The sequence below is a fragment of the Triticum urartu genome, chromosome 4, assembly GCF_003073215.2.
Source record: "Triticum urartu cultivar G1812 chromosome 4, Tu2.1, whole genome shotgun sequence".
Classification (NCBI taxonomy): Eukaryota; Viridiplantae; Streptophyta; class Magnoliopsida; order Poales; family Poaceae; genus Triticum; species Triticum urartu.
The window spans coordinates 32,691,287-32,717,306 of NC_053025.1; the positions used below are offsets into that span (position 1 = coordinate 32,691,287).

The 26,020-nt window shown below is 45.8% G+C and overlaps 2 protein-coding genes across 2 annotated transcripts; one reads left to right on the plus strand and one right to left on the minus strand.

Moving 5' to 3' along the window:
- Nucleotides 1-15,975: 15,975 nt before the first annotated feature.
- LOC125550463 lies at nucleotides 15,976-18,534 on the minus strand. Its single transcript, XM_048713461.1, has 3 exons — nucleotides 18,223-18,534; nucleotides 17,363-17,475; nucleotides 15,976-16,354 (listed from the first exon to the last, which is right to left on the minus strand). The coding sequence occupies exons 1-3, from the start codon at nucleotides 18,284-18,286 to the stop codon at nucleotides 16,277-16,279; spliced, it is 255 nt and encodes an 84-aa protein (XP_048569418.1). The 5' UTR covers nucleotides 18,287-18,534; the 3' UTR covers nucleotides 15,976-16,276.
- A 2,692-nt stretch (nucleotides 18,535-21,226) lies between these two features.
- On the plus strand, nucleotides 21,227-26,006 carry LOC125550464 (cyclase-associated protein 1). Its single transcript, XM_048713462.1, has 10 exons — nucleotides 21,227-21,618; nucleotides 21,941-22,112; nucleotides 22,202-22,266; nucleotides 23,442-23,742; nucleotides 23,832-23,994; nucleotides 24,662-24,771; nucleotides 24,985-25,040; nucleotides 25,144-25,200; nucleotides 25,334-25,477; nucleotides 25,600-26,006. The coding sequence occupies exons 1-10, from the start codon at nucleotides 21,346-21,348 to the stop codon at nucleotides 25,684-25,686; spliced, it is 1,428 nt and encodes a 475-aa protein (XP_048569419.1). The 5' UTR covers nucleotides 21,227-21,345; the 3' UTR covers nucleotides 25,687-26,006.
- The last annotated feature ends 14 nt before the right edge of the window (nucleotides 26,007-26,020 follow it).

The following is a 26,020-nucleotide window of genomic DNA, read 5'->3' on the forward strand; positions in this document are numbered from 1 at the left end:
CCTAACAAAGAAAAATCAAATCGTCGACTGTCCGGATGCAGAGGCCCTAGCAGCTTTTAAGTACAACATCCGCGACGAATGGCTCGCCTGGCACCTTGGCCAGGAAAAGCCGAAATCTATGGCAGCCCTCACGACACTCATGACCTGCTTTTGTGCGGGAGAGGACAGCTGGTTGGCTCGCAACAATAATATATCAAAGAACCATGGTACTTCGGATACCAAGGACTGCAACGGCAGGTCACGTCGCAACAAACATAAGCGCCGCATTAACAGCGACAATACCGAGGATACGACAATCAATGCCGGATTCAGAGGCTCTAAACCCGGTCAGCAGAAAAAGCCATTCAAAAGAAGCACTCCGGTCCCGTCCAGTTTGGACCGTATACTCGATCACTTGTATCAAATACACGGTACCCCCGACAAGCCAGCCAACCACACCAACAGGGATTGTTGGGTGTTCAAGCAGGCCGGCAAGTTAACTGCCGAAAACAAAGATAAGGGGTCACATAGCGATGATGACGAGGAGCCCCGGCAGCCGAACACCGGAGGACAGAAGAGGTTTCCCCCACAAGTGCGAACGGTGAACATGATATACGCAACCCACATCCCCAAGAGGGAGCGGAAGCGTGCGCTCAGGGACGTATATGCGTTGGAGCCAGTCGCCCCAAAGTTAACCCATGGTCCTCCTGTCCGATCACCTTCGATCGCAGGGACCACCCCACTAGTATCAGTCATGGCGGATTCGCCGCACTGGTCCTATACCCAATCATTGACGAATTTCACCTCACTCGAGTCCTTATGGATGGCAGCAGCAGTCTGAACCTCCTTATGGATGGCGGCAGCAGTCAGACCCACAAAAACGACATTTAAAGGCGTCATACCAGCTGTAGAGGCCCATTGCGCAGGCTCAGTCACACTGGAAGTGGTCTTCGGATCCCCGGATAACTTCCAAAGCGAAGACTTAATCTTTGATATAGTCCCGTTCCACAGTGGCTACCATGCACTGCTCGGGCGAACCGCATTTGCGGGATTCAATGCGGTACCGCATTATGCATATCTCAAGCTCAAGATGCCAGGACCTCGGGGGGTCATCACAGTCAATGGAAACACAGAGCGCTCTCTCCGCACGGAGGAGCACACTGTGGCCCTCGCGGCAGAAGCACAAAGCAACCTCTTAAGGCAATCCACTAGTTTGGCGATTAAGGACCCGGACACCTTCAAGCGCGCCCGGAGTAATCGGCAACAGGACCGCCTCGCACGTTCCGAGCTCGCATAGCAATGCGGCCCCCACCCCGGTCCCAGCCAAACGGTGAAATCTGTGTCGCGCGTACATAATTACGCATTAAAAATACCATGGACACAGGTGGGGAGGGGGGCATGACTACGACACGCTCCAAGACGCGGCTTAAACCGCACTAGGGGCTTCCCGCTTTGTTATTTTTCTCTTTCAGGACTTTAATCTCTGGAAACCCTGTCCGGCAGCATGATTGCCGAACACATGATGCAACAACCAAGGAGGCAGAAAGCTACGTCACACCACGGAACTCCCAGGTGGATTACGATAACAAGTGAAATACTTGCTTTAATACTATTCCTCAGCTTGCCCTTGGAAGAGACATGTCAAATAGTCCTACTTTTTGCTTATCGCACTACTTGTATCATTCTGCTTTAATGCACCTTTTTGAATAAACAATGCATAGCATTAAGACTATTATTGCATTCTTCCTTTATATATATATATGTTCATCCATGGCATCTAGCACCCGTACACTCTGGTACGGCCAATACGCTAGGGGCTTAAGCATACCCCATAATACGGCGTGAGAAGTCTGAACACTTTCGACAGTGCGGCACCCCGAGCTTATAGCATTATATGCATCAACTCCGAATCATCTCTTGGGTCAATAGTTTGGTTTGCCCGGCTCCCATGTTTTGGTACCTTACGTTCCACTATATCGGCTAAGGTAGCACTGGGAGAACTACTACGATTGTGCCCTGGTTCTACTAGGCTAAGCACCTTAGTAGAGAAAGCTAAAATTGACTGTCATGATAAGGCGAGAGACTGGTCGCTGTTCGAGAGGTTTCAAGTCCCTAAAGACTTGTGCCGCTTGGAGCGAGGAGTCGGCCCTGTCCGGCTTAAGGCGTGTATAGCGCACCGAATTCGGCCTTCCAAATACTAGGGGCTTCGCCGAAATTTAAAATTATAGAATTATATGGCTAAGTGAGAGCCATAACGCATTATAGTCCGATTGCCTTGTTCGTTGTGCTGAGCACCTCACTCGAAGGACCCAAAAATGGGAACAAGAGTGCTCAGGTTTATCCCGAACACCCCAGCACTCATGGCGTGGGGGCAGAAGCCGACGACTAGCCATCTCTCAGATTTGATAAACAGCCGAACAGAAGGTAATATTTTAAATTCAAACAAGCGTTGCATAGCGCATATGAACAAGTTTTCATAATACAGGATTACACGAGCAAGTTTATTCCAACATTATATCTTTCGCACACTCGTCTGCTACAAGACGGGCACCCTTCAGGACACCCTCATAGTACAACTCGTGGTGGCGATGCTCCTTGCCCTGTGGCGGCCCTTCCTTCACCAGCTTCACGACGTCCATCTTGGCCCAGTGCACCTTCGCACGGGCGAAAGCCCGGCGTGCACCTTCGATGCAGACGGACCGCTTGATGACTTCCAGCCGTGGGCAGGCATCCACAAGCCGCCTCACCAGGCCGAAGTAGCTGTCGGAAAGGGCGTCGCCAGGCCACATCCGGACTATAAAGCCCTTCATGGCCTGTTCGGCCGCCTTGTGCAGCTCGACCAATTGCTTCAGCTGGTCGCTCAGAGGCATCGGGTGTTCGGTCCTAGTATACTGAGACCAGAACAGCTTCTCCGTTGAGCTTCCCTCCTCGTCCTGTTAAAACTGTGCGGCATCCGACACGCTGCGGGGCAAATATGTGAATGCTCCTGGAGAGCTCCGGACTCGGGTAAGTAACAAGTAATTTACTTTCACATGCTTGCTTTGCATATTGAATGTCTTACCTGCCGCTATCTTCTTCATCGCATCAATCTCCTGGAGGGCCTTTTGGGCTTCAGCCTTGGCACTCTTTGCACTCTCAAGGGCCGCGGCAAGCTCGGACTCTCGCGTCTTCAAGTCAAGCTCCAACGCCTCATGCTTCGTCATGAGAGCGTGGAGCTCTTGCTGCACCTCGCCCACCTGTGCCTCTTGTTTTTCCCACTCGGTGCACTCCTGGGCCGCTTTGTTTTCGGCCTCGGATAGCGCTTGCTTCAGGGTTGCCACTTCGGTCGTGGCCCCTGGCAAATTAAAGATGATCCTGTCATTTTGCTATCGCATCCTTTTTGTATATATACATATCTATAGACTAGGTATTACTTACCTTTGTTCTCCTCGAGCTGCCTCTTTGCAAGGCTGAGCTCTTTCTCGGACCCCTCGAGGTCCTGCTTCAGTGTGGCGACCTCCGTAGTCAGTGCGGCAGAGGTCAGCAGCGAAGCCTGTATACACATACAGACATACTAGTATTACACTCCTACAGATATTATTTGATCCTCTATTCGGCTTTTCTTTGTGAATACCAAACAGAGCATCAGGGGCTACTGTCTATGCGGTAATATTTTTCCTATATTTCAAATACTTACCTCAAAGCCTGTTAGAAGACTGGCACAGGCTTCAGTCAGTCCGCTCTTGACAGACTGAACCTTCTGGATCACCGCACTCATAATAGTGCGGTGCTCTTCGTCGATGGAAGCACTGCGAAGCGCTCCCAGCAGATTGTCTGGTGCCTCTGGATGGACAGAGGTCACCGGCACGGGCGTCTTGCCCCTTTTGGAAGGAGGCCGCCTGCTCGACTCCGGAACCACTAGAGGTTCCGGCGCAGTGTTCGGCTGAAGGCCGAACTCGGAGCCCTCGGGAGCCTTACTCCCTCTGCTCCCGGAGTCCGGAAGGTCGCCTTGAGGTGCCTCCGGGACTGTCTCCCCTCGACCCAGTGCCTCTTGAGAAAATACCTCGGCATTGTCCGTAGGGCAAGGGGAGGTGGCGGTCGGAAGTGGATCGCTATCCATATCCGACGAGTCCAAGGAGCCGTCCGACGAAGATACGTCGATACAGGCTTGGGGTGGTCTGCATAATCATATTCGGCGTTAGGAGAAGCAGTGCGACAAAGGTATGCTATGAGTTACTCTGGTATCCGAATACTTACGACTTAGCCAGGGGCTTGGCCCTGAGCAGCCACTCGTCTTCGTCTTCGGCGGCGGTGGTGGAGCAGTCCGGAAGGAGAGTCCTTCCCTTCTTGGAACCTTCGGCCCCCCGGTTGGGGCGGCCTTCCTTTTCTTGTCTCCCTCGACTAGAGGGGGAGAATCTTCATCTTCCTCCTCGCCTTCGTGGGAGGAGTGCGTCACAAAGTCATTGGACGATGAGTCCGATACCACCTGGCATCGGGAACTCTTTCGGGTTCCCTTGGCCTTCTTCTTGGTCTTCTCCAGCACCTTGTAAGGAGCCGGAGTAAGCATCTCCGTCAGGAGAGCATCCACAGTGTCTTCAGGCAGAGGGGCCGGACAGTTGATCTTCTTCGATGCCCCCACCCAGTCCTGTCAAAGGCATGTGAGCTCAGACCCCGCACGTGGTTAAGCTATGGGAAGTAAAATTCCTACCAGATGTACAAAACTTACCGGACTCGCAGGGCGCTTCACGCTTAGCCCGCGGTCCTCGGTGAGAGAGGGAGGGACCTCGGCGCCCTTGAACAGCACCCTCCAGACGTCTTAGTGCATCGTGTCGAAGAGCTCGCTTAGAGTCTGGTGCCGGGCCGGGTCGAACTCTCATAAATTGAAATCCCGTTGTTGGCACGGGAGGATCCGGTGGAAGAGCATGACCTGGACTATGTTGACAAGCTTGAGATTTTTGCTTGCCATATTTCGGATACATTTCTGGAGTCCGTCCAGCTCCACCGATGAACCCCGGGATAGGCCCTTCTCTTTCCAGGAGGTGAGCGGCGTGGGGATTCTGGATCGAAACTCGGGGGCCACCACCCAGTTGGTGTCGCGCGGCTCGGTGATGTAGAACCATGCCGATTGCCACCCCTTTATGGTATCCACGAAGGAGCCTTCAAGCCATATAACATTGGGCATCTTGCCCACCATGGCTCCGCCGCATTCCGCTTGTTGGCCTCCCACCACCTTCGGCTTGATATTGAAGGTCTTCAGCCACAGGCCGAAGTGGGGCCGGATGCGGAGGAAAGCCTCACACACGACGATGAACGCCAAAATGTTGAGGATGAAGTTCGGGGCCATATCATGAAAGTCCAGCCAATAGTAGAACATAAGACCGCGGACGAATGGATGGAGGGGAAACCCCAGTCCGCGGAGGAAGTGGTGGAGGAAGACTACCCTCTCGTGAGGTTCCGGGGTAGGGACGATCTGCCCCGCAGCGGGCAGCCGATGCGCGATATTCGCGGCTAAGTATCCGGCTCCACGCAGCTTTTTGATGTGTCCCTCCGTGACGGAGGAAGCCATCCACTTGCCTCCCGCTCCGGACATGTTTGGAGAAGGTTGAGGAGAAGGATGTGGACTTGGGCGTTGGAGCTCGAGTGCGCAAGAATGGATGAGCAAGGAGGAAGAAGGCGTGGGTAGAAAAAGGTTAAACCTTATCCCTTTATAAGGGCGGCCGAAACTATGCGCCCCCACTAGCCTGGTAAAACTCGCTTATCCCCCAAGCGCTGTAATTGATGGCACGGTTGGGTTACCCACGCCCGTATTGATGAGAATCCCTTAATAAGGGGGACACGATCTCTACTTTGACAGGACGTGTCAAGAGACTGCCTCGCATTATGTGCGGGGCTGGTTAAAGAAAAACGGTTTGAATGAACGCCGGGCCATGGCATGATGTGATGTTGCCAAAACGTGTTAGCAGATTAGATTTGTGGAAATATTATTCTCTCTACGGTGGTATGTGGAACTTATTTTGCAGGGTCGGACACTATCCTTGTATTCAAATTCTTCTGTGGTATATTCGGAGGAGGAACCCGCCTTGCAATGCCGAAGACAACACTGCGCGCCAGACTCATCGTCATTGAAGCCTGGTTCAGGGGCTACTGAGGGAGTCCTAGATTAGGGGGTCTCCGGACAGCCGGACTATATCCTTTGGCCGGACTGTTGGACTATGAAGATACAAGATTGAAGAGTTCGTCCTGTGTCCGGATTGGACTCTACTTGGCGTGGAAGGCAAGCTAGGCAATACGGATATGTATATCTCCTCCTTTGTAACCGACCTTGTGTAACCCTAGCCCCCTCCAGTGTCTATATAAACCGGAGGGTTTTAGTCCGTAGGACAACATACAATCATACCATAGGCTAGCTTCTAGGGTTTAGCCTCTCCGATCTCGTGGTAGATCAACTCTTGTAATACTCATATCATCAAGAATAAATCAAGCAGAACGTAGGGTTTTACCTCCATCAAGAGGGCCCGAACCTAGGTAAAACATCGTGTCCCCTGCCTCATGTTACCATCCTCCTTAGACCCACAGTTCGGGACCCCCTACCCGAGATCCACCGGTTTTGACACCGACACCTCCTTTCGGCGTGCACCGGGAGAAGGGACAGTAGGCCTCCGGAACCCCGCCTCTCGTGATCCTGTATGGGAGAGGGGCGATCAGGTTTTTGGGGAGCGCACTCGCGCGACTGCTGGCAGCGATGACTTCGCGAACGACGACTTCTTCCACGACCTCGGCAACCTCATCCTCGACGACATGGGCGACAACGTCAACGTCGGCGGTGCTGCACCCGCTGCACCGTATGTTATTCTATCCTTCTTGTTTGAGATCGTGGTACAATTCATGTTTCTAGTATGTGCCCTAGATGTGATATGTTCATCTACTATGCTAGTTCGCATGATTAGTTTAATCTCTGCTATTGCTGTCATGATCTATTTCCTATTTATTCGGATTAAATCTCGTAGTATTTTGCTCATTTTTCCAATAATCCAAAAACCTGATTATAGGCAATTTACTCCGAGTGGTTTTTCTGCGCATCTGAAGCCGCCTGCCTTTAAGGGGGCGCAATATAAGAGGTGGCGCATGAGAGCAGTCTATTGGTTTCAGACCATGGGCTGCTATGACGCCACCAAGGGCAAGCCTGAGGGCGATCTTAATCCAGCATAGCTGGAAGCTTTTGAGAAGATCGATACCCTCTTTAAAGGCGCTCTTCTGAGTGTTCTTGGTGACTCCATTGTGGATTTGTATATGTCGTTTGACAACGGCAAGGACATGTGGGCTGCGCTCGAGGCCAAGTTTGGTGCCTCGAACGCCGGCAGCGAGTTGTACGTCATGGAGCAATTCTATGACTACAAGATGACTGATGAGCACCCTATTGTACAGCAGGCTCATGAGATACAGTCGCTCGCAAAAGAACTTGAGTACTTCAAGTGTGTGTTGCCGGACAAATTTGTTGCCGGAGGCATCATTGCCAAGCTTCCACCTTCGTGGAACAATTTTGCTACTTCCCTGAAACACAAGAGACAGGAGTTTTTCATTGCGGATCTCATTGGTACTCTTGATGTTGAAGAGAAGGCGAGAGCAAAGGACACACGTGCTCGAGTTGCTGAGGGAGGTTCTAGTGCCCACATGGTATAGAAGAAGAACTTCCAGCCCAACAAGTTCAAAAACAACAAGAACAAAACTCAGGGCAAAGGCAAGTTTGATACAAAGAACAAGCCATCACATTCTACCAACTTCAAGAAGAATTCTCATAAGAAGGGGAAGGGACTTTGCCATGTCTGCGGTGATCCTAATCATTGGGCTCGGAAGTGTCCTAACCGCTTTGAGGAGCGCGAACATGAGAAGAGCGGCAAGTCCGCTAATGTTGTCATCGGTGATACTGATATGAAGGAATCAGGGTACGGTATTTTTCCTACCATCCTTTCAGTATTCCAAACCCCTGATTGGTTAATTGACACCGGTGCCAATGTACATGTTTGTGCTGACGCCTCCATGTTTTCTTCTTACCAGGCCACTGGGACTTCTCCCGTGCTGATGGGGAACGGGTCACATGCCATCATTCGAGGTGTTGGTACGGTCGATCTGAGGTTTACTTCGGGGAAGACCGTGCGTCTGAAGAACGTTCATCATGTGTCGCCCATCAATAAAAATCTCATTAGCGGTTCCTGTTTATGTTGATATGGTTTTAAGTTGGTTTTTGAATCTAATAAAGTTGTAATTTATAAGTATGGACAATTTGTTGGAAAAGGCTATGAGAGCGGAGGCTTGTTCTGCCTGTCTTTGTCAGATATTTGCACTAAAGTTATTAATAATGTTTGCCACAATAATGAGTCTGATATTTGGCATTCACGACTTTGTCACATTAACTTTGGTTACATGACGCGGCTAGCCAATATGAATTTAATTCCGAAAATCTCTACTGTCAAAGGCTCTAAGTGCCAAGTATGTGTGCAAGCTAAGCAACCTCGCAAGTCCCATAAGACTGCAGAGGCAAGAGACTTGGCGCCACTAGAGCTTATACATTCTGATCTTTGTGAGATGAATGGCGTGTTGACAAAAGGTGGAAAGAGATACTTCATGACGTTGATTGATGACTCCACTAGATATTGTTATGTGTATGTTCTGAAATCAAAAGATGAGGCTTTGACTTTCTTCAAAAACTATAAAGCTGAGGCAGAGAACCAACTTGATCGAAAAATTAAACGGCTTAGGTACGATCGTGGTGGAGAGTATTTTTCCAATGAATTTGATCTGTTTTGTGCGGAACATGGTTTAATCCATGAGAGGACGCCTCCCTACTCACCCCGGTCAAATGGGGTAGCCGAAAGAAAGAACCGAACTCTAACTGATATGGTTAACACCATGTTAGACACTTCGGGTCTATCCAAGGAATGGTGGGGGGAGGCGCTAATGACTGCGTGTCATGTCCTAAACCGAGTTCCCACAAAGCATAAGACCATGACTCCATTTGAGGAATGGGAAAGTAAAAGGTTGAAACTCTCTTACTTACGTAGTTGGGGTTGTTTGGCGAAAGTCAATATACCAATTCCCAAGAAGCGCAAGCTTGGACCAAAAACCATGGATTGTGTTCTTCTGGGCTATGCTTTTCATAGCATCGGCTATAGATTTTTGATAATAAAATCTGAGGTATCCGACATGCATGTTGGTACGATTATGGAGTCGAATGATGCAACTTTCTTTGAGGATATATTTCCTATGAAGGATATGTCGAGTTCATCAAATCAGAAGATACCTACTCCATCTAGTGAGGAATTCACTGTAATTCCTGAACCCACCATTGCGATGGAACACGTTGAGAATCCTATTGAGGGTGACAATGGAACTCCTGTGAGGAGTAAGAGACAGAGGACTGCAAAGTCCTTTGGTGATGATTTCATTGTGTACCTCGTGGATGACACAACCAGGACTATTTCAGAAGCCTATGCATCTCCTGATGCTGACTACTAGAAGGAAGTTGTACGTAGCGAGATGGATTCCATCTTAGCTAACGGTACCTGGGAGATCACTGACCGTCCTTATGGGTGCAAACCTGTAGGATGTAAGTGGGTGTTCAAGAAGAAGCTTAGACCTGATGGTACGATTGAAAAGTACAAGGCACGACTTGTGGCCAAGGGTTATACCCAGAAAGAAGGTGAAGACTTCTTTGATACTTACTCACCCGTGGCTATACTGACCACAATTCGGGTGCTACTATCACTGGCTGCCTCACATGGTCTTCTCGTTCATCAAATGGACGTTAAGACAGCTTTCCTCAATGGAGAGCTGAAGGAGGAAATTTACATGGATCAGCCAGATGGTTTTGTAGTACCTGGTTAGGAAGGAAAGGTGTGCAAGTTATTAAAGTCTTTATATGGCCTTAAACAAGCTCCTAAAGAGTGGCATGAGAAGTTCGAAAGAACATTAACTACTGCCGGCTTTATAGTAAACGATGGTGACAAGTGTGTGTACTATCGCTATGGTGGGGGCGAAGGAGTTATTCTTTGTCTGTATGTCGACGACATATTGATCTTTGGAACCAAGATTGATTTAATCAAGGAGGTTAAGGATTTCTTATCTCGCTGTTTTGAGATGAAGGATCTAGGAGTAGCTGATGTTATCTTAAACATCAAGCTGTTGAGAGATGAGAATGGTCGGATCACACTGCTTCAGTCTCACTATGTGGAAAATGTCTTGAGTCGTTTTGGGTATAGCGACTGCACACCTTCTCCAACTCCACATGATGCTAGTGTGTTGCTTCAAAAGAATCGACGGATTGCTAGAGATCAACTGAGGTATTCTCAAATTATTGGCTCGCTTATGTATTTGGCGAGTGCCACGAGGCCTGACATCTCGTTTGCTGTTAGCAAGCTGAGTCAGTTTGTGTCAAAACCGGGAGATGATCATTGGCATGCGCTTGAGAGAGTTATGCGCTATTTGAAAGGCACTGCGAGCTATGGGATTCACTACACCGGGTATCCAAGGGTACTGGAGGGTTATAGTGACTCAAACTGGATATCTAATGCTGATGATATTAAGGCCACAAGTGGTTATGTTTTTACACTTGGTGGTGGCGCTGTTTCTTGGAAGTCTTGCAAACAGACCATCTTAACGAGGTCAACTATGGAAGCAGAACTCACAACATTAGACACTGCCACTGTTGAAGCAGAGTGGCTTCGTGAGCTCTTGATGGACTTACCTATGGTTGAAAAACCAATACCCCCTATCCTGATGAACTGTGATAATCAAACTGTGATCGTCAAGATAAACAGTTCTAAGGACAATATGAAGTCCTCAAGGCATGTGAAGAGGAGACTGCAATCTGTCAGAAAATTGAGGAACTCCGAAGTTATTACGTTGGATTATATCCAAACATCGAAAAATTTGGCAGATCCCTTCACAAAGGGTCTATCACGTAATGTGATAGATAATGCATCGATGGAGATGGGTCTGAGACCCACCGCATGAGTTGTCCATAGTGGTAACCCACTCTATGTGATCGGAGATTCCGTGAAGTAGAAGTGGGAGACAAGCTGTTGGTCAGCTGGGAGGAGAGTATCCCTATATTACCTATCCCACTCCATGAAGATGCAATACTCCCCTGATCTGCATGGCAGGTTGATACTTATCTTAATGTGTTCCAAGTGGCTTATTCGGATAAGCAGAGATGTTGTCCTGCAGAACATCTTCTGAGGAACACACCTATATGAATTTGATTGTTAACGTCGCAGTCTATGAGAATTGGGTGTTCTCTACTAAATTCATGAAAAGGCCCTGGAGTATGACGTATACGCTCCACCCGCGGGGAAGCCTTGCGGCAGCCCAGTATCGGTCAAGAATTTGTGTGAAACTAGTCTCGCAGAAAACTTGTAGTTCAAGGCATAGTCCACTATTCAAGTTGTGATCTAGTGTAGCATAAATCTCTAAGTGGAAGTTCAACTTCACAGTCTCCACTAAGCACCGGTATATAAACAATGTTTTGGAACTAAATGATGAGATGTGTCAATGAGACTTTGTGGGGGATTGTTGGAATTTTGCTAGTAGGCCTTTGGCCCAAAGCCCAACTAAAATTCTGAAATTCTCTTGGCCCATTCATGCACACATGTGAATGGAGTGAGTGAGACTAAAGTTTAGTCCCACCCCGGAAGTTGAGAGAGAGTTGCACCTCTTTATAAGGTGAGCTCTTCTACCACTTGTATGAGCATGAGAAGAGGAGATCTACACGCGCGCTCCTCCTCCTCGCTCGCCTCGCCACGCCTCGCCTCGTCACAACGCGCCGCGCCGCGGGTTGCGGGATTGAGCCGAGCCGAGGACAGAGCTATGCATGTTGTCTATATTTTTGCTGCTCGGGAAAAACTAATGAGTCATTAATTAATAATTAATGGACGCGTTAATTACTGAACCGTTTTCGATTCTTTTGGATCATGACAACTCGGGCGTGGGGTTTACTCCCACGACCTTCTTTTGGATCTTGATGTCTACCCTAGCCGCCGCCGCTTCGTATGGTTTCTCACCACCGTTCCAGATCATTGCACGCCAAGCAAGTCTTCTCCATCCCTCCTTTCGGCGTGCACCGGGAGAAGGGACAGCAGGCCTCCGGAACCCCGCCTCTCGTGATCCTGTATGGGAGAGGGGCGATCAGGTTTTTGGGGAGCGCACTCGCGCGACTGCTGGCAGCGACGACTTCGCGAACGGCGACTTCTTCCCCGACCTCGGCAACCTCATCCTCGATGACATGGGCGACAACGTCAACGCCGGCGGTGCTGCACCCGCTGCACCGTATGTTATTCTATCCTTCTTGTTCGAGATCGTGGTAGAATTCATGTTTCTAGTATGTGCCCTAGATGTGATCTGTTCATCTACTATGCTAGTTCGCATGATTAGTTTAATCTCTACTATTGCTGTCATGATCTATTTTCTATTTATTCGGATTAATTCTCGTAGTATTTTGCTCATTTTTCCAACAATAATCCTAAAAGACTGACCGTCCAGGTAGTCGTTTGTCGGAACCGCGAACATCCATTCGACCATTCTCCCCGAGCCTTCACAACAAGCCTCATGTTGCGCTCATCCTTTGCAACACGAGCCTTGTTGCAATCCTCTTATTTTTTTTTGTCTTTTCCGTGCGACAGCCATTTGATCGTTAGCTATTGGCACGTGTTAAGCTCATGATTTTTACAACATGGGCCATCTTGCACTCCGTTCAAATTGTTTTCCCAAGAGGTCGTGTGCTCACGCGTTTTGCAGCAAGGTTCATGTTGCAAACAAATGTATAGTTAGGGTTGTTGCACGCCTCGTGTTCATCGGCCTACAACATACTTCGCAAAGCGCTCATGCGTCTTGCAACAAGGGCCATGTTGCAGGCGGCTCGGTAAGAGGCATGTGGTTCACGGATGATGCATTGGACGTGTAGCCTCCGATCAGCCGAGTGAATAGAAATATTTCCAAAAATTAATGGTTTTGTTGTTTCTCATCTAGCTGAGAATTAGTTGTGTTTCAATCTTGCATGTGGCCATTCGATTGAAGCACGCAATCGTGTGGGGCACATGAAACTGGAACATGTGGGTTTCTCTAGGAACATCAAGCTTAATTCATCATTCAAAGTTCATGGGAATACAAATAATATCACGTAAAATTGATAGCCAAACATGTCGCCTGATGGAAAGAGAACCCGCGGCTCTAGCCAAACCATGCTCCTGTCCATCATTGTCTCTTTTCTCACGGCCGAAAGATACCTCCCTGAATGAACTTCGCCGAGATCAGCCTCTCGAAGACTAGTAGCATATTGACATGGAGCAAACTGTTGATATTCGTGACGACCTCCAAGCAATCTAAAGATACCTAAAGATCAATCTCTCAAAGACTGCGAATTTTCAAATGAGATCACATGTGCAAGTTTTCAAATGTGGTCTCAACCACAGTTTTCGAGATGGAGTTGCAGTTGCAAGTTTTTGAATGGGGTCGCAACTTCATGGTTTAAAAATGGACCGCAATTTGGGTTGGGGGGGGGGGGGGGGGGGGGGGGGGGGGGGGGGGTTGACTCATATACCGGGTGGTTAGTTCGGGTGTGGGGCAACCGGTTGAATTTAGGGTTTGATGTTAAACCGAGTGGCAAGTTCAACATTGTAAAGTGGACATTTCTCATCACATAACAACGACAATTCTCTATAGAGAAAACAATAATACTTGAACCGTAATTATATTGGAGCATTCCAATTTCATGGAGCCAACACTCATTACATGACTATTATTCACAAATGTGAATCCATACATGAAGATGCTACCACAAAACTTGCTCAATTGTTAAAGAATACTGCAACCAAAATTCACTAGCGCTTCCTATACACGTCGTGTGTTTTGAGGGACCATGTGATGCACCAACCTCAGATACCTAGCAAAGAGACACATGGTTGTGCATATAACATCCGTTGTCAGACAGCAATAAGAGGAGCACAAGAGGAACACGCGCACGCGCACACACTCAAGGAGACGGTAGGAATCTACATCAGAGCTCTGTCAACTACGTCCAGATGCACGAACTCAAAGATGATTGAAACCGGGAGAACAAACTCAAAGAAAAAGCGCCGCCATCTACCCGAGCGCCGCACCGGCAAGGACTAGCAAATCCTAACCTAAACTACCATCCGGAGCGAAGGCATCGGGATCCCCCCCACCCCCACCACCATCACCTACCATGGGAGCAGTGGGTAGAGGAGAGGCGAATCCACAGACTCGTCGGCAAAGTTTGAAGGGGAAAGTAGACACCGAAGGGAGGGGAGAAAACGGTCGAAGAAAGAGTTTACCAAACCGCATGGTATCTTCACATGTGGTAAGCAATCCAAACAATTCAAAAAAAAGAGAAGAAATGAAGTGTGAAAAACCAATTACTTGACTGGAGCAATGTCTCCACTAAAAGGAAATGTAGATGCACAAAGAGGGGCGGTGATTGTTTTCGGTAAATCTACAAAGGAAAAGAAAATTACTGCATAACCCATGCAAACTACAGTCCCCTATGGCGAGACACGACTAGGCCCAACTGATTTATGACATCTAAAACCAAATCCTCCACTACAACGTTGGTAAGAGCGAGACACTCATGAATTTCAAATTAAAAGGAAAAAAAAAGGAGTGAGACACTTGTGGGTGAATATATAAATGTTCAGCTTCTTCGATATTCCACGTTACATACATCAGGATGTCGCTGAGCCGCCACCTTGCTCTCCTGCTTCCTGACGCCACTTGCACCCTAGAAATCAATTTTGTTGACTTTCACAGAATCACATTGGTTAAAAATGATCATACTACTTTACGGAAGTCTACGAATCTATGCGGTACCGACATTGACGATTAGCTTCATAAACACTCTAATACTTCAGCTGCTCTGGTTCTCCACGCTGCGTTAAGGCCATGTACAATGCAAGATGTTTAGAAAATATACTTAGAGAAATAATTCATTTTTTCTTTAAGCATAGATGTTTATTTGTAGACGATACACACTTAATTAGCACCCCTCATGTACAGATTAGCACCAATGCTTAAAAACCCAATTTATTTTACTAAACACCTTGCATTGCAAGGCCTGAAGCGCCTCAACCCCCTGTGGAATCGTTCGCTCAATCCCATACTCGACAAGGCTGTAATCACTTGCGGTATGCCCCTCGATTGTAAAAAACAAAGATGACCTAATGCTGCAAGTGAAAGAAAAATTGGCGCTACTGACAGAGGACAAAACAAGCTAGTCCAGCCCTCATTTTGTGAACTGTGGCTGCTACACTGCCTAACCATCTTATCTAGTGACCACTCACTGTCACATTGATCTGTCTTAGTTGTCTACTTGTCTTGTTCCTACACATATATATACATATACTTCGTGTATAATTGGTGTCGCAATGGTCCATCCGTATATCTTCCGGATTTGCCACTGTATATCCAAGCGATGTCCTTGCTGCAGTTCAAGAAGCTCGCCGACGTGCACACCGTAGATGATTGATGGAAGGAACTCATTTATGCCTCTTTTGGTTCATAGAATAGGATTATCATAGAAATAGGAATCTTGTAGGAAATGAGATGACATGCATCTCAAATCCTATAAGTAGGAATAGGCTCTTTTTTATTTTCCTATGAAATATGAAGGATAGGAACCAATCCTATGGAGGAATAGGAATCCATTCCTATGAACCAAAGGGCACTAAAGGAAAAAATCCTATAAGAATCCTATCCTCTAGAATTTCTATGAAATTCCTGTAAACCAAAAGAGGCCTTAACCTGTCTGCCATTGAAGGCACCGCCAGACATATGTACGTCGACGAACGAGTTTAGAAGCCTCAATGAATATAAGAGTCGGCTTATGAAAAGAGCTCGGAAGAGATGGCTTATTTTTTAAGCCGTTCAAAAGAACTCGCCCTTAATTTCATCTAATCAAGCCCTTAGAGTAGGGGTACTAGTAGAAAATTGCGATGTCCAAGGACGCCATCATAGCCGAACCAGCAAGCCGGGATAAGTTTTTTACCCAGAGGGCAAGACAGCAGCAAGCCGTGATAGTAGGTTGCTTCACTTCACAAGTTCACATGGTGATTGACCACACCAGTACACACACATTACTCGAAACTTTTTTACTAGCTCGTGCCACATTTTGAAGACCACGAATCTCAGTAGAGTTTTTTACCACGCCTTCCTGTGTATCAGGAGGTCAACTATGTTTACATGAGTCTTTTCTTTTCTCTTCCCATTTCCCCCACTGAAGTAAACTGCAGCATCGATTAATCCCCTGGTAGATCTACCTCTTCCTGCGCTTAGAAGGCTTCGTCGAAGATGGTTTTGGCACTTCGGGCATCTTAGCTTCGACACATTGCTCCTGCAAAACCGACCGGGGAAAAAAAACCCCAGGAAAATGGACCGCATCAGAGATCAGTTATCTGAAGAAATTGTTGACAGGATAGGAAGTGCAGAACAAAAACCGTGTGCTCAATTTTAGTGTAGACCAAGGCATACAGCCCCTGAAAGATGGTGGATTTTAACGACTTTTGTAAGTAGCACTGCGACACGCAGAAAGGTGGAAACTATTCCAACAAATAATGATAATTATAACGAAAACTACTGGAGTAACAAGTGAGAAACTGCTGGCACAAACAACAAATACAAGTAGCCCCAGAAAGACGGTTGCATTTTGATGACTTTGATAAGTAGCACTATGACACGAATTGCAGAAAGCTGAACTGTTCCAACAAAGAACGGGAATAACAACGAAAACTACTGGAGTAAGAAGGGAGAAACTGCTAGCACAAAAAACAAATACAGAGTGGCCCCAAAGATGCTGGAGGTACTAGAGAACAAGCTAGCAAGTATATGTACTGATGAATTATTAATGTTGATAACAGGAACCTTTTTCACAGAGAAAATTCTCTTAATGATAAAATCTAAAACATGCAACAGTGAGTGCTGAACTCCAATCATATTTGACAGTCATGACTTCAACTCAGGATTTGCAAAAGTTCCAGCCTTATGGACTAAAAATCTTAAAAAGTTTCCTTCCCTAGAAAACATTTGCATTTGTTTCACAGCTCAATGAATTGGACTAAGAATCTGCAACAGTTCCAGCCTTATGGACTTAATGTAAAAGTGAGATCTGACAAGTGACAAGAAAAAACTTTTAGCAGTCATGATCTAAGTGTAAAGAGTACCAGTTGCTAATGGAGCACAATATGCATCACTAATATAATTTTCAACAATGCTACAGGCTGCAAGTAATGTTCCGATTGACAGGTAAAAAATGAACAAAATTGCAGTACTAACTACTAAAGTGATATAGAGAGCCAGAAGAAGGACTAAATCTGGAAATGTTGGAGAACAACGGGATACAGACCTCCTCCCACTTCCTCTGGAGTTCCAGAAGCTCTTTACAACATGCTACACACTCAGCGTGGTAAGCAGCGGCTAGGTCTTTAATCAAGGCCTTCCTTTTGATGACGCCAATCACTTGAAATCATTGATAAAATTATGTGTCAGAATGCGATAAAAGAGTTAACAGAACTTGCCATACTTTCAAATAGCAACACTTGGCAAATGAGAAGGAAAAGCTAGATCTTCCAAACAGTTCGTAATAGAAAAGACAGAGTATTCGGTTCGAGGACATCCTAAAGATGGTGTCCTAAATAGAATGCCACAGTACTGTAATATAGCGCAGCAAAATTTATTTAACAAGCTTCTAAACTTAATGTTGGTACCAAAACAGCCGGTGAATGCACATCCTGAAAGTTTATGCAGATGAATTGTGCGCTAATTAAATATGTGAAGCTTCGCGACGATGACTGAGATAGCACATGGAAGCTTGTGCTAATCAAATCGCTTGCGTGGAAAAACACACGGTTCAGCATGAGTTCCTAATGGCGGTCATGGATTCCATCCAAAGGGATCAGTATCCATTCACCGCATGCGTGTTCTCGGTTATTACTGCAATTGGACAGAGCCATATGAGGTACAAACATGTTGATAAGAATTATATTCCCAACCTCCCCTCCTGCCAATTCGTAGTTGTGAATTTCCCACGAATCAAACAGATTGTGTGCAGTAACCGATAAATAAATAGATAGCTACTACTAATAATCAATACAGTAGCCAAGATTCCCTAGACAGGGCTGAAACCAACCCAGCCCAACCCAGATCAAGCACGAACAAAGCAGCACAGCATAATTGGCAGATTGAGACGAGAAGAGAGGCCCTTACTCCGGCTGGGATCGAACTGCTGCTGCTCGTCGGAGGGCTTGTCGCCGTTGGCGGCCGGCTCCATGCGGACAGGATTGGAGACCCGCCGGGTTAGGTTAGGGTTCTGGCCGGCTAGATCCAGCCAACCAGCTGGCCAGGAGCGCGAGCGCTTGGACCAACCGAACGGGGAAAGGGAAAGGCTACCGAGCCGGAGTGCGGGAGAGTTGCCGGGCTGGCTATTTGTTTCCTCTCGTATACGGAGATCGCCGGCGGGCGGCGAGGGGCTCACCGCACCGGAGTCGGGAGTGACCGGAAGACGCACGAAGTAGAGACGGCTCGAGCTATCTGGGCTGTCTTGCTACTACGGCCGCATATGCACGAATGGGCTGCGTCTGGCCCAGGCCCAGCTGAGAGAGGCCACAAAACGCGAGTTTCTCAACAAATAGGGAACGCGCGAACTATGTCCCGCTTCATGCGAGATCGAAGCAGCTCTCGCCCAAAGGGTTTCCTCTTCCAGTTGTTTCAGGGCCGGAACATTTTAATTATTTTTTCGTCGCCTCTAATTTCTCGTCGCTCGATCGCATGTTTGTTTGTTGGTTCTACTCCGTTTTTTTTCCTTTTTTTTCTGTTTTTATCGGCTTTCTTTGTTTCTTCACAGTTTTCTCTAGTATTTTGGTTTTAATTTTCTTTTTCACCGTTTTCTTCATTTTAGGCCAGTTTTTCCAGATTTTTCTTTTCTTTCTTTTTAGTTCAGTATTCTTTTAAAAAAAATTCTTTTTTTATTGGTTTTTCTTTTCTTTCCCATATATTCTTTATTTTCTGTTCTTGTCTTAGTTTCATCAGTTTTCTTTGTTTTTCTTTGGGTTGCCTTGGTTTTTTTATGGGTTTTCACGCTTTTCTTCAGGTTTTCCATTTTTCTTTGTTATGGAGGTGTTTTTTTTCATCTTCCGTTCCTTTGGTTACATCGCTTTTCTCTGTTTTTCTATTTTCTTCAATACATGTCTACATTTTTCATACACTTTAAGTATACATCAGGAAACATTTTTTTACGTGTTTAATATTTTATAAATGCATGACTAACATTTAAAAAATATGTTTGATGGCAACTTTTTTCATACATATTGTTTAATTTAGGTATACATCAAGAAATTTGTTTAATAAATATTTTTCTAAATATATGGTTAACATTTTTTGTGCACTATCAACTTTTTTTAAAATATACGCTTTTACATTCATAAAATTTAATACATATTGTACATTTTTTGTATACATAAGTAATAACTTTTTGTACACCCTTAACATTTTTGAGATGATTACCATTTTTGAATATTTATCTTTGATCACTAATTTTTCATACACATTATATATTTTTGTATACATTAGGAACATTTTTTATACATGTTTAACATATTTAGATATACGATTAAGAAAACTATATGCTGTCAACGTTTTTAAATTTTTGTGCTTTTACATTCACTTTTTCATACACGTTCTACTTTGGTACACATTAGGAACTTTTTTAATACTTTTTTTTAACATACAGAAGTACATTATATGTTTTAGGTACCAAAAGGGACATGAGACTCCATGATCCTAAAAAGATTTCATAACCAAAATACAGAATTGGGACATGCATTTTAAATTATTGGAATCACTGTGGTAAAATTGTTACTAGAAATAGGAGTATATGAGCAATTAGATAGATGGACAAATCTGTATGAGTGGTGTGGAAATTCCTTTACATCTTCAAAAATAAAACATCTTGGTATCTTTAAAAAAATAAATTACTCGCACCTAATTGAGCACACGGATAAATCAATAATTAGTTACCCAATTGTGTCGTTGTTGCGCACTTCATCAAAAAAACCTAACTACCATGAACCATGATCAGCATCCATAAGCTCAATCTTCATCTGGATCTATGAGATCTACACCATTAAACCGCATAAACAAAACATTTAACAGTGTGGATTGGCTGGCAACACTCACCTCTAAAGAGGACACGCAACACCGGTCCATCGCCGAGCTCTGGCGCGCATCGCGTCCCTTGTAGTCCAATCCTCGTTCTTTGAGCAAGCGGCGATGGTTCATCTACTGCGACTGGCGCGGAAGGCGAAAAGATGGCGCGTACCGTGTGGACGATGCATGCATCCGTTCCTGGATCCCGACGAGTTGATGCGTGTGTTATGGCGATGTAACGCTAGCAGTTGCTGCTACTTAGGCGGTTGGATCAGACCCAATGGCCTTTCTTCCTTTCTTTCCCCACGGCTACACACGGCCCCCTTCCAGACACCTAATGTACATAATTGCATACGTGGGGCTCCTTCCACCTTGGGGGCCTGGGGCGGCCAGCCCTCCTTCAGGGCCGGCCCTGATGCCGTGTCGATGTTTCTTGCTTTCTTGTCTATTGGCGCCAAAAAAGTTATAACTAGCTGATAGCGTAGAAATATGTTCGCTAATTTTCACGCCGTTGCTAATGAATATGCTGATTGTACCGTTTTATGAAAAGTTATAAAAATTTACGCGGGAACCAACATGCATAACTAGATTGACAATCACTCTAACTATACACACCGAATACAACATACATATAATAGACTTTTTAAACAAAAAGATGATAATAAGTAGCGTCTCTCTCGTTGCTAGACTTTAGTAGTGGCCTTTAACTTTCGGCAGCAACTCACCGACTTAATGATAAAGGCAACAAAAGTTCATGTTTGCAAGCGTAACGCAACAACGACTCCTTATCGCCGACCCTTTACCAGGTTGATTGTATTTCCTGATTGATTAGGTCATGCTAATCTTCCTTTCAAGATGCTACTGGTAGATCACAAATTACCATATAAAAACTAAAAATATATTTGGTACTTTCATCTTGTTTTGAAAATTATACTCCGTACATGATTAAAAAAATATGTGGTACTTTAATTTTGGGGAATTATCCAGTGCCCCAGCATCTCACAATCTCATGTATTTCCTGTCGCCACAGAAAAGAGGGAAAGCCGCTCGCGAAGCCGCAGAGTCCATCAAAACCGCAACCAGCTGGAGAAGCGGCGCCACAGAGACGCACTCGCTCGCACGCACACCGCCGCACGGACGCGCACGACCGACCCGGCGGCCCGATTCGTTCTCCCTCGCCTCGCCATGGAGAAGGCGCTCGTCGAGCGGCTCGAGGCCGCGGTGGCGCGCCTCGAGGCCGCCGCCGCGTCGGGGGCCTCGGCCGCGCGCGACTTCGGGGGCGCCTCCGCGTCGTCGGATCCGGCGATCCTGGCCTACGACGACTTCCTCGCCGACGCCTTCGCCCGCCTCAACGCCGCGGCCGAGAAGATCGGCGGGACGGTGCTCGAGGCCACCAACGTGCTCGCCGAGGCCTTCGCCGTCGCCAAGGACCTCCTCATCCTGGCCAAGCAATACCCGGTACGGCGCGCGCTTCCCTCCCTGCCCTGATCTGCTGTCTACGTCTGCGCTCGGCCCTCAGATCTCCGGGCGTTCCCTTCGGTTCTGGGGCACCGGGGCGTTGGTTCGGTGGAAATGGCTGGTCGACCCGAGATTTTGATCCTAGGTTAGGTCAGGAGATATAGGGTTTCGTTGATCGAGACGTCTGGGGCTGATGCCACTGTTGTAATGGCGTCCAGTATTGGATGCTGCCGCATAGTACAATGTTACCGTGCTTGATGGATCTGCAAAATTGTAACTGCAATTCTTACATCACTGAACCTTTTTTCCCCCTGTTCTGCAGAAACCTGCATCAATGGCTAAAGCGCAGGATTTCCTCAAGCCTCTAAACGATACTATTGCGAAAGCAACCGCTATGACGGAAGGAAGGAGGCCCGACTATTTCAATCACATGAAGAGTGTTGCTGACAGTCTCCATGCCCTGGCTTGGGTTGCGTTCTTAGGGAAAGGCTGCGGTTAGTGAAATTGCTTCGTTGGCTCTGAGTCCGGTTGAGCTTTATACATGTTTCGCGCCTGATTTGCTTTTATTCTTCCACCTTGCAAGGCATGAGTTTCCCAACAGCACATGTTGAAGAAAGCTGGCAGATGGCCGAGTTCTACAATAACAAGGTATGTCTTTTAGTATTCCATTTTCGACAGGCCTGACGTAGTGGTGAAGTACTCCCCAGTGTGCCAAGAGGTCCTGGGTTCGACGCGGCCTCTCTGCATTGCACTGTGCAGGGGTAAGGCTTTGCCTCGTATAATCCTTCCCCGGACCCCACCTGCCGTGGGAGCTTCTAGCACTGGGTCTGTCCTTGCTCCACAATACCTGTGGCATTTATACCTACTGCCGTGGTTAAATTTATGAATAGCAAAAAAGCCTGATAAGAATGCTTCGGTGCTGTTTCTTTTTGGAAAGGTCTGCTATAGATTAGTGAGATGCATCTGTAACACTTATGGCTATCATCCTTTTTTATTCAAGCAAAACAACCCATTTATCATTTCTGGTTGTCACTACTAGATTATTCTTTAATTAAAATTTATTTTTACCATGTAATAGGTGTATTTTGTAAAACAAAAGCATTAGAACAACCTTGTTTTTAAAGTTATATTCATCCTGAAGAAATTGAACCCTATAAGCATCTAAAACAGTACATGCTACTTTGTATTTTTGGTCGCCAAATCAGGATTTTGTTGGGGTGGATGAGAAAGAGTGAAATGAGAGAATGAACTTGTATCTTGTACAAGATAAAAGCTAAAGGACACACCAATTTTTTTAGATGCAGCACAAGATGCATTTGAGAGCTGAGCTCACAAACCCGGTAAAAGGGGAATGGGGGATGTGCTGTGTGCATGAGTGACTGAGGAAGAGTGCCGAGGAAGGGACAAGATCGACCTGTCAACATAATTCTGGAAGGGGACGGTCGGGATTATGAAGTTTTTGACAACTTACTTATTAGGTTCACATGAGTAAATAGGAATACTCTTAAAAGGCCTAGAGTAGCATAAAGTTAATTTTTATGTCTTTTTCCGAAACCTTTGATGAAGATTACATATTTGTAAACCCACACATGCTAATTCATAGTAATTGAACATTTTGGGTGAAACATTTACTTATGTTTTGCCTGAATTGTCTTGTGATTTTGATTAATTTTTGTAAGATGTCCTCTCGCAAAGAGTGATTTAGTTAGTGCATCACATTACAATGGTATTAGTGATCCAGCTGAAAATTTTCATTCTACTACGAAACCAGATGTGTATTTGTTGTTTTGGTTCATGATGCATATACACCGTTTTTCTCTTAGGTTCTTGTTGAGTACAAGAACAAAGATGCTGACCACGTTGAGTGGGCTAAAGCTTTGAAGGAGCTCTACACACCTGGCTTGAGGGATTATATTAAGAAATATTATCCTCTTGGGCCTGTGTGGGGTCCTGCTGGATGTGCACCACCAAAGGCTGCTGCCCCAGCGGCTAAGGGTCCTCCTCCACCTGCTGCACCATCAGCTCCTCTTTTTAGCACAGACAAATCTCCAAAATCTTCGCAGCCTAAGCAAGGAATGTCAGCTGTGTTTCAAGAGATCGGTGGGGGCAAAGATGTGACTTCAGGTAGATGATAGCACCTGCTTTGTCTATGACCAGAGATTTGTTTCCTTCTAGAATAACATACATATGAGGCCCTATTATTATTTTTACAGGGCTGCGGAAGGTTACTGATGACATGAAGGCTAAAAACCGTGCTGATAGAAGTGGTGTTGTGACCAGTAGTGCTGCTGCCCCTGCTCCTGCGAAGACTTCTCGTGCAGGAACCTTTGGCTCCAAGACTGGAACCCCAAAACTGGAGCTTCAGATGGGTCGCAAGTGAGTGCTAAAAACAACATACTGTTATCTAGCGTCTATTATCTACTAGTACGTCATTACAGGTTGTCACTGATACGTTGTGGGTTTGTTTGGTGGTCTGCATCAATGCCAGGCAGGCCCAACCATGTGGAATAGTTATAGAAACCTTGTGTTTGATTAGTTGGGTTAGAGAGCAGGCACAGAAATAGATGGACTTGCGCGTAGTTGAGAGGGAGCTGAAAACAGGATATGGATTTGTAATCCTGTTTAACGAATTGTTTAGATGAATGCTCGTGTTGAGGTTTGTGGCACAAATATAGATGAAAGAGTTTCAGAGAAAATGACTTCACATAAGACCAAGGGATAGTTAAATTCATGTAAGAAAAACACTCATCTCGTACTAACCGGAGATAATTAAATGCAATATCAAGAGAAATTATTGCAAAGAAAATTAAGGAAGCACATTGGATTAATTTTGAATTGTGTATTTGAATAATGTAATTCCATCTGATATCAAAGAAGCTAACCTTCTTTCCTAATCTATATTTCTTATTGGTGTCGATAATTTACATATGCTGCTTGGTGGAGCTTGCACCATTTAATTAGTAGGATAATATTGTGGTTCTTTATAAATGAGCGCATATTTCTTTACACTGATCTATTTTACATTTCCTCTTTAAAATGGCAGATGGGTGGTCGAAAATCAAGTTGGTAGAAAGGACCTTGCTATTGATGAGTGTGATTCTAAACAGTCTATCTATGTGTTTGGATGCAAGGATTCCGTCCTTCAAGTAAATGGTACTCCCTCCATCCACAATATAAGATGTTTTTGCAAGCTAAAACGGTTTGCTACGTCCCACAATATAAGATATTTTTGCAAGCTAAAACAGTTTGCAAAAACGTCTTATATTATGAGACGGAGGGAGTAACGTATACAAGTATATCTTTACTTCGGATATATTATGTTCTTCTGGAAGCTTTGGTCAATAGCAAATGCTAAACTTTTTGCAGGTAAAGTAAACAATATCACCGTCGACAAATGCACCAAATTTGGAATTGTTTTCAAGGTTAGCAAAAACCATTCTGGGGCGTCAGCTAACTGATATTGCATTTCTTTTGTGGAATTAATATTGCATATGCCGAGAGTAATTTAGTTAATGTGTCATGCAGGATGTCGTAGCAGCTTTTGAGGTTGTCAACTGCAACGGCGTTGAGGTGCAATGTCAGGTACTCGATTGTTCTGTGAATTCGTGTCATCGGTCTAAAAGTGTCACTTTTGTTTGTATGATGGTCAAACCTTTTGAACTTGGCATGCTTCTAGTGTCGTGAAGTACTAAACTCATCGTCTCTTTACCTGTAGGGCACTGCACCGACAATATCAATCGACAACACAGCTGGGTGTCAGTTATACTTGAACAAAGAATCACTGGCCGCTTCCATTACTTCGGCTAAATCCAGTGAAATGAATGTATTGGTTCCTAGCGACGAGACTGATGGCGACTGGGTAAGATGCGATCTTTATTTTTGCACCGTGTGGATTCCTCTTCTGTACTACGGAATAAGGCTGGGGTATCTACACATAAGCTACAGGCCTAAACCTAACCTTGTGTGCTTCTTATGCTGCAGGTGGAGCATCCTTTGCCGCAGCAGTACATCCATTTTTTCCAGGACGGGCAGTTCACCACATCCCCAGTTTCTCATTCCGGCGCATAAATAAATCCGATGATATCTTCTTTTTTTGTGTGTGGCTGTTCGATTGTTCGATGCTGCCTTTGCCTTGTTTTTTTTTCTAAGATGGTGGTATGCTGAGAGTTGTTGTAGCTCTTGTTCGGTTGTTGACTTCTTCTGAAGCCTTAGGTTCTGCCTGCAGATTGTTGTTTCTCTGGCCATTCATTTGCCCAGTGTGTAGGGGCTGGCCTGTATGTTTTCCTTGCACTTGCTTGGTATTTTTTGTTATTTGTACGCCAACAAAATACTTCAGTATGCTTCGGATGATGATTCTTTTTATGATATGCTATGACTGTCGGCGTGTCCCTACCTTGTCATT

Bases quoted from the DNA above. Each gene is read 5' to 3' on its own strand.
- LOC125550463 (XM_048713461.1), bottom strand. From the start codon at position 18,286: ATGGAGCCGGCCGCCAACGGCGACAAGCCCTCCGACGAGCAGCAGCAG. The intron at 17,476-18,222 runs GTAAGGGCCTCT...AATGATTTCAAG, and splicing joins GCAGTTCGATCCCAGCCGGA to TGATTGGCGTCATCAAAAGG. The intron at 16,355-17,362 runs GTCTGTATCCCG...TCGGTTTTGCAG, and splicing joins TCCAGAGGAAGTGGGAGGAG to GAGCAATGTGTCGAAGCTAA.
- LOC125550464 (XM_048713462.1), top strand. From the start codon at position 21,346: ATGGAGAAGGCGCTCGTCGAGCGGCTCGAGGCCGCGGTGGCGCGCCTC. The intron at 21,619-21,940 runs GTACGGCGCGCG...CCTGTTCTGCAG, and splicing joins TCCTGGCCAAGCAATACCCG to AAACCTGCATCAATGGCTAA. The intron at 22,113-22,201 runs GTTAGTGAAATT...CCACCTTGCAAG, and splicing joins GTTCTTAGGGAAAGGCTGCG to GCATGAGTTTCCCAACAGCA.